Source organism: Peromyscus leucopus, chromosome 11 (genome assembly GCF_004664715.2).
Source record: "Peromyscus leucopus breed LL Stock chromosome 11, UCI_PerLeu_2.1, whole genome shotgun sequence".
Classification (NCBI taxonomy): Eukaryota; Metazoa; Chordata; class Mammalia; order Rodentia; family Cricetidae; genus Peromyscus; species Peromyscus leucopus.
This window is the reverse complement of record NC_051072.1, coordinates 26,036,315-26,048,468: the sequence shown is the minus strand read 5'-3', so window position 1 is coordinate 26,048,468 and position 12,154 is coordinate 26,036,315. Positions and strand designations below refer to the sequence as shown.

The 12,154-nt window shown below is 37.4% G+C and overlaps 1 protein-coding gene across 9 annotated transcripts in view; it reads left to right on the top strand.

Moving 5' to 3' along the window:
- The window catches only part of Rictor (RPTOR independent companion of MTOR complex 2), a 105,569-nt gene that overhangs the window by 76,616 nt on the left and 16,799 nt on the right, over positions 1–12,154 (top strand). For 5 of the 9 annotated variants that reach the window (XR_003735147.2, XM_037209410.1, XM_037209408.1 and 2 more), the window contains 8 exons: positions 672–750; positions 5,409–5,518; positions 5,943–6,030; positions 6,775–6,867; positions 7,297–7,403; positions 7,756–7,985; positions 9,933–10,941; positions 11,218–11,289. Coding sequence is in view for 7 of the 9 variants with exons in the window: in XM_037209410.1 (XP_037065305.1) it covers positions 672–750; positions 5,409–5,518; positions 5,943–6,030; positions 6,775–6,867; positions 7,297–7,403; positions 7,756–7,985; positions 9,933–10,941; positions 11,218–11,289 (1,788 nt within the window). In the remaining 2 variants the exon portion in view is untranslated. The remainder of the gene's footprint in view (positions 1–671; positions 751–5,408; positions 5,519–5,942; positions 6,031–6,774; positions 6,868–7,296; positions 7,404–7,755; positions 7,986–9,932; positions 10,942–11,217; positions 11,290–12,154) is intronic. The other 4 variants (XR_003735148.2, XM_037209413.1, XM_037209409.1 and 1 more) reach the window with 2 other exon arrangements.

Genomic DNA, 12,154 nt, shown 5'->3' with positions numbered 1-12,154 from the left:
TTTATCTATTGTGAAATTTTATCTGCAATTGAAAAAATAAATTGGAAGGTCAAGGACAATTTTGTTAGAGTTTAAAAGAGGAAAAACCCTAGGGCAGACAAACTGAAAAACCTCAGCAGCTGTCCAGAGGCAGACAGTGGAGGAGAGAAGAACAAAAGGCCGTACCTTAATCTGGCAAGGTGGTCAGATCACCCCCATCATGGTGGGGAGGGAAACTAGAGAGAGTAAGGAAGCCTAGAATGTTGGGGAAATGCAAAGGTTTAGGAAAGAAAGAGAAGAAAGGGGAACATGGGCTTTTCTCATTCGGGTGGACATGCAAGCTATGTGGGTGCAGTGCTATGGGCTGGAGACCCAGTAATGGATTTGCGTGCCGGCTGACCTGGCTTCTTCCAGCTGAAAGGGGCGTCAGTGCGGTGGTGGTCATGGTATCCCTAAAGCATGTCTGTCTAAAAACCATTCCAGAAATGCGTCAGTGGTTTTATTTGTATAACCGTCAGATGTAGGGAGAAATGGAAGTCCTAGTGTTTGAAATTTTAATAAAGTATAATTAACCTTTTTATTTTAGACGGGAATATTCCACACTCTGTTTGTTTCTTAAGCATATTTATGTTATTTTAGATCTTTTTTTTTTTTTGACTCAGTGTTCAACTATGATTGTTCTAAATTTACAGATTTCTCTCCATTCCAAAAGGATTTTCCTACCTGAATGAAAGGGGTTATGTAGCAAAACAATTGGAAAAATGGCACAAGGTAACTTCTTATTAAATAATAAGATTTAATTTGTATACTTTTTTCTTTATGATTCAGACCAATCGGTACTACATGAGACCTTATCTTCAAACAAACAAAAACAAATCTATTCATATTGTCTTAGGCTTTCTATTGCTATGAAGAGACACCATGACCACAGGCAACTCTTACAAGCAGCAAAACATTTAATTGGGGCTGGTTTACAGTTTCAGAGATTTAGTCTATTATCATCATGGTGGGACATGGCAGCATGCAGGCAGACATGGTCCTGGAGAAGGAGTTGAGAGTCTGCAGGTAGAAGAAGCAACTGTGTCCCACACTGGGCATAGCTTGAGCATATGAGACCTCAGAGCCTGCCCACACAATGACACACTTTCTGCATCAAGGCTACACCTACTCCAACAAGGCCATACCTCCCAGTAGTTCCACTCCCTATGGACCAAGCATGGGTCTATGGGGGGCCATTTACATTCATATCACCACACATATGTAATGCTAAATTCTATTAATTTTATACTCATAATATATACTTAATCTACTTCCTAACTGTGATTTATTCCTTCCTTCCTTCCTTCCTTCCTTCCTTCCTTCCTTCCTTCCTTCCTTCCTTCCTTCCTTCCTTTCCTTTCCTTTCCTTTTCTTTTTAAAGTGCTGGATTGATTGGTTGATTGATTCTGTGTGTCATGAATGTTATAGCAGGCACATGGACATCAGAGGACAACTTGTGGGAATTGGTCCTCTCCTTCCATCATGTAGATCTTAGGAATTAAACTCTGATCATCAGACTTGGCAGCAAGTACCTTTACACGAGCCATTTTATTGTCCCTGTTTATTTTGACTGCATTCTGTTGAATTTAACTTTGATTGTGTGTTTTACTGCTCGGATTTCTTTGACACCAGTCCTTTTGTTCTTGGATCTCTTATACAGAGATATTGGTTGAAATATTAAGGCCACTGCACGTAGTTAAAAGGGAGGTTTATTTTGTGGGATAACTTACAAGTGAAGGGGGATAGGTTACAGGGTCCGGGAAAGGTAAAGTGCAGTCCAGCAGTGTTCTCTGGAGAACTCTACTTAGTCTACCTCAAGCGTCCAGGATCCAGGAACCAAGAGAGCCATTCCATCCCGATCTCGGGTCTTCAGGGGTCGTCTCCCAGCCCCGCCTTGTAGGCGTGACAGTTACTGAAGCCTTAATGGAGGTAGTACTTCCAGGTCATAGCTGGAACAGCTACCCACTACACAGACTGACTTTGCTTTAGCTCTTCTATGCAAAAATGAATTTTTCTAAATGAGGCAAGGTTGAAAACAGTTCTGTATAAGCAGATATAATTATCTACTTACACTTCATTTTAGGGTGCTACCTTTGATGAATCTGAGAGCAGACTTCCTCTTTCATAGTTGTAAGTGACAGCACAGGGAAACCATTGAACTATAGCACTCCATGATTAGAAGGAAGGTTGATTTGGAATTATGTAGCTGCCATGTGGCTATCTTTCCAGTGATAGATTGAGAATAGCCAAAGACATTCTGGGGGAGTCCAACGCTGCAATGGCTACCTCTCAGGAGGCAGAGAGGATAGCAAAAGACTGGGTAACTACAGGGTCTGGAGACATGCCATCCAGAACAGCCTGGAAGAAAGTGTGGGGGCTTGGATTTTTGTTTTGGTATGAGCTAAGAGGGAAGTAGACATCTGCCTCATTTGCTGGAAGTGGGGAGATAACGGAAGTAGCTCTTCCTCAGACAACTTAATTCAGCCCGTTTGACAGGTTTCTGAGGAATGCTGAGTGTTAGTTTTTGTCTCTCCTCCATCAGTCCTTCTGTTTAACCATCAGAGCTGAGCCCAGACTGTCATTTAGGACATTGTCAGTGGCACTGTCATTTTGGGGGTTTGGAGTTTGAGGGGATTGGGACCAATAGTGACATGTATGGCCCACAGAAGCTGAAATACTTACTCCCGGGTATTTTATAGAAAAGTTTGTCTGCTTTTCATAAAAATGGTGATTTTTGAGAGGAGAGGTATGCATAATAAATATATAGGCCATACTTTATTTCTCCAAACCTTGTAGATAATTACTTAATTAATTAATCCAGCTATTGAGTATTAACTTTCATCACATATGTCATTGACTCTTCTAATTATGATGTAGCAGCTGTTTTTGGAAAGCATTCTACTTTATAATTGCCTTTTTATTTCTTTGGTATTTTAGCTATTTATAACTGATTTTCAACAAACTGGATTTAGAAGCATAAAAGAAATTCTCTTCTCACGAGCACTGTGCCTTTCAGCCTATTTTAATTGTGATCATTTCTTCTTGCTCCTAGATGAAGTGTTAGGCAGATCCGACAGCTTTTCTTGTCAGCTAGTAAACAGTTTATCTGTTTATAAGGTTATACAGTATCCAAGTTAGCATACTATTGAAATTCTCCTCATGCAATTTTACCGTTCTTACCCAGCTCAGGCCTACTGTTGGCTTATATCAGTGGAGAAAGGACAGAGTTCATTCTTTATCCCCACCCTCATTTCCTTCCTCTATTTTTGTGTTAATTATTTTTATTATGTATATGGGTATTTTGCTTACATATATGTATGTCTGTGTACACATGTGTGCCTGGTGTGGGCACCAGATCCCCTGCAACTGAAGTTATAGATAGATGTGAGCCTCTATGTAGGTGCTGAGAATCAAACCTGGGTCCAAACAGCAGTCATTGTTTTTAGCCAGTGAGCCTCTTTCCAGCCCTTTCTTCTCTTTTTGGATTGTAAGTTTCATACCTCTTTAGGTTTGGAACAGGAAGAAGAAGGGGTCAGGAACATTCTTTCTCACTTGAGATAATCTTATGGGCTTGTTAGCTCTAAATGGGCTGATTCATAATGTTAAGTCAGTCTTAGGGGCTACTTTCATGGACCTCTCATGTACAGCTCTTGACAAGGGAGTGTTTTCTGTCCTCTGGCTGCCTGTTTACATCTCCGAGTAGTAGATGTCCACACTTGACATGGAGGGGTGTGTCTCCTTGCCTGTCCATCTGTCCTCTGCCTGTTTACATCTCGTAGTAGTAGATGTCTACACTTGACATGGAGGGGTGTGTCTCCTTGCCCTTCCAGGTCAGTATTTTTGAATTGAATCCTCGAGATAATGCCTATCAGAAACTCCATCTGTTTCCTGCTTTTGGCAATGGTGCTGACTGTTGCTAGTGTTTCCAGTTGTCACTGGAAGAGATCACTGAGTATATACCTCACAGATAATAATTAATTCTGTAAGAAGTTCAAATACTTGCCTTAATGAGGTTTTTTTTTGTACTGACGTTTTTATTAGAGGCATATATAATGATAATATTTAATTAAACCCTTGTTACTGTTATAGAGAAAATACAAAACTTCATGACCAGGAAGAGCTTTCTATGCACCTCGCAGGGCACTAAGTTAAGTGCCTGACCGACATAGTCTGTGTGGTTTACAATGCAGTTTTCTCTCCCCTCTTACGGAGTCTTCTCGGAAGATGCTGTCCCTTCACAATTTGTTTTGTATGCACTTGGTTGTGGTGCCCAGCTGTAAGCATACATAGATATATTCTTTATTCAAAATACAAAGGGATGAATTCAGTTTGCAAATGTAAATACAACAAATTTTTCATTTAACACTTTATTTTAACTTTCCAGAGCAGTGTATTCAGATCTACCTCATTCTTTTTTTAAACTGTGTGTGAACTCTGCGTGTGTGTATTTTAAGGCGAGGGAGGGAGAGAGGGAGGGATGCATGTGCTATGAGCCATGTGTGGTAGTCACAGAACGGCTTGCAGGAGTCATTCATCTCCTTTTATCATGTAGTCTCTAGAGATTGAACTGCTTGTCAGGCTTGGTAGCAAGTGTCTTTACCTGTTAAGCTAACTCACTGGCTACTACTGTATTTTTTTAGTGACTGTGTAATGTTGCCAATCCTGTTATTAATATATATTTAGATTGTGCCCAACACAACCTAATTTTTTAAATAAATGGTACTTGCTCAATATTATTACATAGAGATATGTGTAAAGATATATATATTTCATACTTCTGAAAGTATATAAGTTGGATTAAATTTTAAAAATGCAATTGTTACCATAAAAAATAATCAGAATTTAATTTCTAATAAATACGGCTGAATTGCCTTCCAAATTGGATTTACCAATTTTTGCTGACAGCTTGAAATGGAAAACTTTTGTAATAAAGATAGCAATATGATATACTCAGCCTAAAACATTGAACTGGAATTTTTTTTTTAAGGGTATGTAGGAAGTAAATTTATTTTTGACCTGATTTAAAAATATAAGATAAAGAATTTAACTCAAAAACACTGAAATTATATAATACAATTAATTTTCTTTTTTGAATTTATACTGAATATCGTCAGAGTTTAGTAAGAAGATAACTTTTTCAAGGAAGTGAGAATTCAAATATTACAGAAACCATTATTTGTTCACTTACTTGGAAAGATGGAGAAGCTGGGTAGAACACTTAAATGGAGTAGAACATTTGCCTTTATGACTCATGTTTTTCCTTTTCCAAAAATTTATGAACATACTTTTTATTTTTCCTGTATTTATTCTCCAAAGATGTGCTAAATATCTGACACAATGTAGTGATGGCCATTATGAAACTGTAGAATTAAAACAATGCTATCTTCTAGGAATATAATTCAAAGTACGTTGACTTGATTGAGGAACAACTTAATGAAGCACTCACTACATACAGGAAGCCGATTGACGGTGATAACTATGTTCGTCGGAGTAACCAAAGGTACAGTCCAGTCAGTGGGTCCATGTCCACTTTAAAATCAGCTGTTCCTAGATCATTTTAAAATGATGGAGGATTTCTGTACACTGATAGAGGAAAATCTCTGCACAGCAATGCTCGCTCCAAGTTTCCAGTGGTGTGTATTGCATGCTGTACATGCTTCGTTTTGACCCATTTAGATACACTCCATGTTCTCAGCCTAGTCTGCTTTTCTAGCTCCAGCTTGCTTACCATAAACTCTGAGACCTGACAGAACTATTATTTTTTTTCAGCGAAATCCTCATAAGTTCATACCTTTATTGCTTTATTAGAAATCATATCTTATTAATAGCTGCTTATTATTAAATCATGCTTATTAATATTTGCTTACTTAATTAGCATATTTAAGTTTGCTAGTGACTTTCTCAGTCATCTTTTATCGTACTAGATTACAACGACCTCATGTCTATCTGCCTGTACACCTTTACGGACAACTGGTACACCACAAAACAGGCTGCCATTTACTGGAAGTACAGGTAAAAACATAATACGCATTGTAAATTGTAAAAGGAGTAAAAGAAAAGTCTTAATAGTGCTAAAATAAATATCTTTGCCAAGGTTTCTTAAAAGCTGTCTTGTACAAAGATACCTGCTGTCTGGCTTCACAGTCTGTTTGGTCCACAGGAGCCATGTGGTAGAGGGAAAGATGTAATTTGTGTGGGTTTTCCTCTGCTATCTCTAAGTGTGCTGTGGCATGCACATGTGCACATACACACATAAAATATTTTAAAAAATAATATCTAAGACTTATACTACTGGATACTAAGTATTTCATATGTAAAAGATTAACTCACGAGACCTTGTAAGGCAGGTGCCATTGTCCCTTAGAGATTAGGAATTCAGGGCATGGGGAAGTTAAGTAACTTTTCAGTGGCTGATTAGTTGTGTAGAGTTAGCTTCAACTCAGGTCTGTATTCTTCACAATTTATTGAAGAAATTATAATCACATATATGAAAAAATTAAGTTGCTTTCTTCCTTGCTTCAGAGGTTGAGCTGAACCTTAATGCAGATTTGTTAGTGACAAGTCCAGAATATGTACTCAGAACCTATGCACTAATGTGGCTTCTAAATAAGCTGTATGTAAAGTCACTCTTGTAATTCTAAATGTTCACAAATGACCAAAGCAAACCTTTGGTTGACTTGTGGTACAGTATAAGAAAATATTTTAGAAGCCTAATATATTGTTATTTATTTATGTGGTACTTCTTTCTTTCTCCAGAATGTCATCACAGAACTCTGTCACAGTGTTCGTACTCCAGACTTGGATAAATGGGAAGAAATTAAAAAACTGAAAGCCTCTCTTTGGGCCCTGGTTTGTAATAAACACTTCATCTTTGTAATGTTATAGGTTTTGTTTTTTAGGTTCTTCCCACTAATAATCAATTAAAATTATTTTACTTTGGACTTGTTCTTAGATTAATATTCAAAGACCAAGGTTGTTCTTACCATTTAAAGGTTATTCTTATGCTGAGGAAATAGATGATTAAGCTATTAGTATTTTGCCTTTGTTCTCCTTCTAAGACAAGCAGCATGTTTGCTTACTCCTAGCACACCTTATTTAAGGTTTTGTTTTTACCTTGGATAGTCTGTCTCTCTCTCTCTCTCCCCTCCCCCTCCCTCCCTCTCCCTCCCTCCCTCTCTCTCTCACTCACTCACTCAGTTGGATTTAAATTTGTTTCTTGGTAGCTTTTAAAATTTCTTCACTATATTAGTCATAAATATTTGATATTATTTCTTTTAGGGAAATATTGGCTCATCGAATTGGGGGCTTAATTTGCTACAGGAAGAAAATGTGATTCCAGATATACTAAAACTTGCAAAACAGTGTGAGGTTCTTTCCATCAGAGGGTATGTTACGTACCTGAGAAGTCTTTCTAGTGAATATATTCTTATTCACAAATAGGTGTAAGGCAAAGTAGCTCATGATTCATAATTGTTAATTTAAATATGCTTTGTTAGGATCCTTTGTGCTGCCTTCATTTTGTTTTAATTATTTTTATTAAGGAGATTTACATGGTTTTTACTGTGATTCATTTATTCGTCACTAGATTTAATGTATTTTAAATATCTTCTTAAGGAACATGTAAATACCCATATAGCAGATTATTTTATAGTTATTTAAGAAATCTCACCTTGTAATTATAAACTGTTTTTACTATGTGTTTTTTTGTTTGTTTGTTTGTTTGTTTTTAACCTGTAGGACCTGTGTATATGTTCTTGGGCTCATAGCTAAAACCAAGCAAGGCTGTGATATTCTAAAATGTCATAGCTGGGATTCTGTGAGGCACAGTCGCAAGCATCTGTGGCCAGTGGTTCCAGATGATGTAGAACAGCTCTGCAATGAGCTCTCATCTGTCCCAAGCACCCTCAGTTTGAACTCTGAGTCAACCAGCTCTAGACATAACAGTGAAAGTGAATCTACACCATCAAGTGAGTATCGTGATGCATTCCCGTAAAGTTAATCTATTGGCATTTTTATTTGTGATTTCAAAGCTTACTTTGTTTGTTACATTCTAAGTTTACATTTCTCTTTTCTACTTAGTTTTTGGACTATTTGGAGATAGAGTATTGTATGACCTGGAACTTGCTAAATAGCTAAAGATTATATTCTTCCTGCCTCTGTCTTCTGAGAGTACAGGCATGTAGCTACACTCAAGCCCAAGTTTATGTTTTCAAAATAATGGTTTGATGGTGATACCCTATTAAAGGCTGCTCTCTTCTCACAACAGAGATCACAGCCTCCAGCCTAACTAGTTCTCTCCCGTGCTTTTAAGATAGCTTTTGGGAATTGTGTGCTCAGAGATCATGATAAGTCACATATCAGAGAAATAACTTCTATTTGTTTTCAGAACAAACAGATCTAGCAAGATTTTACCTACCTTCGTTTACTTAATACTTTCCTTTTTATTAAGTATACATAACTGAAGTAGAATATATTTGCTAAGAGAGTCATATCTTCACTAGATGTTACATAGTGTGGGAGCCACAGATGTAGCACAGTAGTAGAGTACTTTCCTGTTTTATGTGAAGCTCTGGGTTTATGCTCCAAACTGGGAGAGAAAAGGAAATTGGTGGAAGTGTTAAAAGATAGGATGTCAGAAATAAATGGTGCGTGAAACAAATGATTCAAGAGTTGAATGCTATATTCCACCAAGAAAAAAACATAAAATCTTGTCCATTATACTACTCCATATTCTTTTTTTATTGTAGAATATTATTTTTTATAATTCAATTTAATTTTACATATCAGCCACAGATTCCCTTGTTTTCCCCCCCTCCCACCTTCCTCCCAGCCCGCCCCCCATTCCCATCTCCTCCAGGTCCATATTCTTTATTACATGATGAAACTTGATTTTTGAGAGATTGCATATGAAAAGATACATCTTAGGAGTTCACAGATATAGAAAGCTAATGTAATATGCAAGTTCATTTAGGATTTCACTTTGTCTATTTCAAAATATATTTAAAATTCTTAATGATTACTCAGCAGAACAGTTACAAATAGAATAAATCTTATTGGTACCATTAGACACCTGAGTTCACTGATATATTACAGGTAGACACTAAGTTTGAGTTTTAGCACATAAGGCAAAATGGACAGTAAACATAATAGCTTTGAATATGAAGCTTACATGTGTGCCTTTGTTTCCTGTAAATGTGGTTATCCTTTCATATCTGTGTGAGATCCCAGATTCCCACCTCTATACCCAAATCCACTGTTCCTAAAAGCCTTTGAATAAAGTGACAAGGTTCTATATTTGACTTATATACAAATCTTCTAAATATTTTATATCATCTTTAGATCCTTTAATACCTAATCTAGATGCTCAGTAGTTAATTTTATTCTTAATTGCTTAAGAAATAACAGCAAGAAAAATATTTGTACATATTTAAGCACCTTTCCATAAATATTTTTGGTCTCTGGTTAGTTAAACCCATATATACACAACTCATTGATATAGAAGGCTGCAGTATGTTTAAAGTTTAGAAATCTATTTCTTCTAAGATGAATGTCTCCTGCCCCTGTGATGTGAAGAAGAAACCATACCCATTCTGTACCAATAGAATGAGCAACCATGCTCAAGGGATGGATTTTTCCTGCTTTCTCTTAAATTTTATCCTGAGTATTTGGAAAAATCAGAAGAAACTCTGTATATGCTGTATCAGGGTGAGTCTTATAGTTTTTCTTTAGAAAGAACAGATCCTCACATGACACAATCTTCTGTTTTATTCATATTCTAACTCTGCGCTTTAGGGGAGCATTTTTATCTTTGAATAAAGTTCCCCCAGATGACTGCTTATAAGCCGGGGTAGCACTAAGCACTGTGATGAATTCTTCGTGTTTGCGTGCTTTGACAGCTGGCTCTCCACTTACAGGCATGTTCATACTGGAGGATGAGCGGTTCGGCAGCAGCTCCACCAGTACATTTTTCCTGGACATCAATGAAGATGGTGAGCCAGCATTTTATGACCGACCTGGACCCATAAAGGATAAAAACTCATTTCCCTTTTTTGCCTCCAGCAAACTTGTAAAGAATCGTATCTTAAATTCACTTACTTTGCCCAATAAAAAACATCGCAGTAGTAGTGATCCAAAAGGAGGTAAACTGTCATCTGAAAATAAGACAAGCAACCGGCGAATCAGAACACTTACAGAGCCCAGTGTTGACTTTAACCACAGTGATGACTTCACCCCTATCTCCACAGCACAGAAAACATTACAGCTGGAAACTTCCTTTGTTGGGAATAAGCACCTTGAAGACACTGGCAGCACTCCAAGTATTGGAGAGAATGACTTAAAATTCCCCAAGAGTTTTGGTACAGAGAATCACAGAGAAAACACAAGCCGAGAAAGGTTGGTTGTAGAAAGCTCAACAAGCTCACATATGAAGATCCGCAGCCAAAGCTTTAACACAGACACTACAACAAGTGGCATAAGTTCAATGAGCTCAAGTCCCTCTCGAGAGACAGTTGGTGTAGACCCTACAACTATGGACACGGACTGTGGAAGTATGAGTACTGTGGTAAGTACTAAAACTGTTAAGACAAGCCACTACTTGACACCACAGTCTAACCATCTGTCTCTCTCCAAATCGAACTCAGTGTCCCTGGTACCACCAGGTTCTTCTCATACACTTCCTAGAAGAGCACAGTCCCTTAAAGCACCCTCCATAGCAACAATAAAAAGTCTAGCGGATTGCAACTTTAGCTACACAAGTTCTCGAGATGCCTTCGGCTATGCTACATTGAAAAGACTGCAGCAGCAAAGAATGCACCCATCCTTATCGCACTCCGAAGCTTTGGCATCTCCAGCAAAAGACGTACTGTTTACTGACACCATCACCATGAAGGCTAACAGTTTTGAGTCCAGACTGACGCCAAGCAGGTGAGCAATACATGCTTAAAAATAAGTCAACGTGATTGCGTTTTAACAGATAGAAATGTAAGACATTAGTCAGGGTGAGCACCACAGAAGCCAAGTCTCAGAACTGACCCATTTACCACAGTAGGCTGTGAGCTCCTTGTTACCTGATATGATTTGAAATGGATTCTTGCAGCTGCGAGGGGGGAAAATAAACTCCATTAGGCCCTGAAAATAAACTTGGTTGCAAGGTTACACAAGTCACAAGCTTTTTTTTTATTTATTTCTCGCTTCTGCAAGGATCGATTTTAAAAAGAAGCATGTCGGGGGAATCAGGAGCTTAAGACCTACCGTAACAAACAACCTTTTCAGGTAGGTCAATTTAAAGCTCCAAAAGTTGACCTCTTACTATTTTTTTTAAAATAACTGAAAATTTCAGTTAAATTATTTTAATTTGTTTTAAGTACATGTAATTATTAAATAGGAACCTAATAAACACTAAATGAATTCCTGGGTCCTCAAGACTACACAAAAATTTCTATTCATATATTAAATATTCCATATTTAGGTCATGCCAAACTATTAACAGTCTACAGTTTAGGCTTTTCTTTTCTTTTTTTTTTTTTTTAAATGATACACTTTGAAATTTGTTGCAAAAGTTCCCCACTTACGTTTTTGTTATTGTTGTTGGACTTCTCATAGTTGAATTATATTCATTTAAATGATTTTCTTTAAACAGATTACTAGGTGTCAAGTAGTTAGACCACTATCTGATAAAAAGTAAACACTAGCTTGCGGGATATTCTCACTATCCGAATTGGGAGTTATTTATATAATTCATCAGTCTCTCACATCTGATTTTTAGGAACATATTTAATAAAGAAGGTCCTGGTAGCAGATAGTGAATTTTGTCTCCTCTTAGTTCTAGTTACATCAGTCATTATTGTACCTCTCTCTGGCATTTTTGTGAATCCATAACAGAGCCACACTGCTGTCAGCAAGCCGTGGTGCAGAGCTACAGCCAAGCAGCAGAGCTGACAAGTTAGGCTGCTGGAGGCGAGGCTAGATCAGTGGTTTTCAACTTATAAACTCTTACTTTTGAAGCAGAGAATTTTTTTTCTTGAAGGTTTTCTCTAAAAACCCAATAAATAAAACAGTTCATATGGAGCTACAGCTGATTGAAATAGAATTTGAAAGTGAAACGCCCCCATAATTTCTCTTACACCAGTAGTCCTTA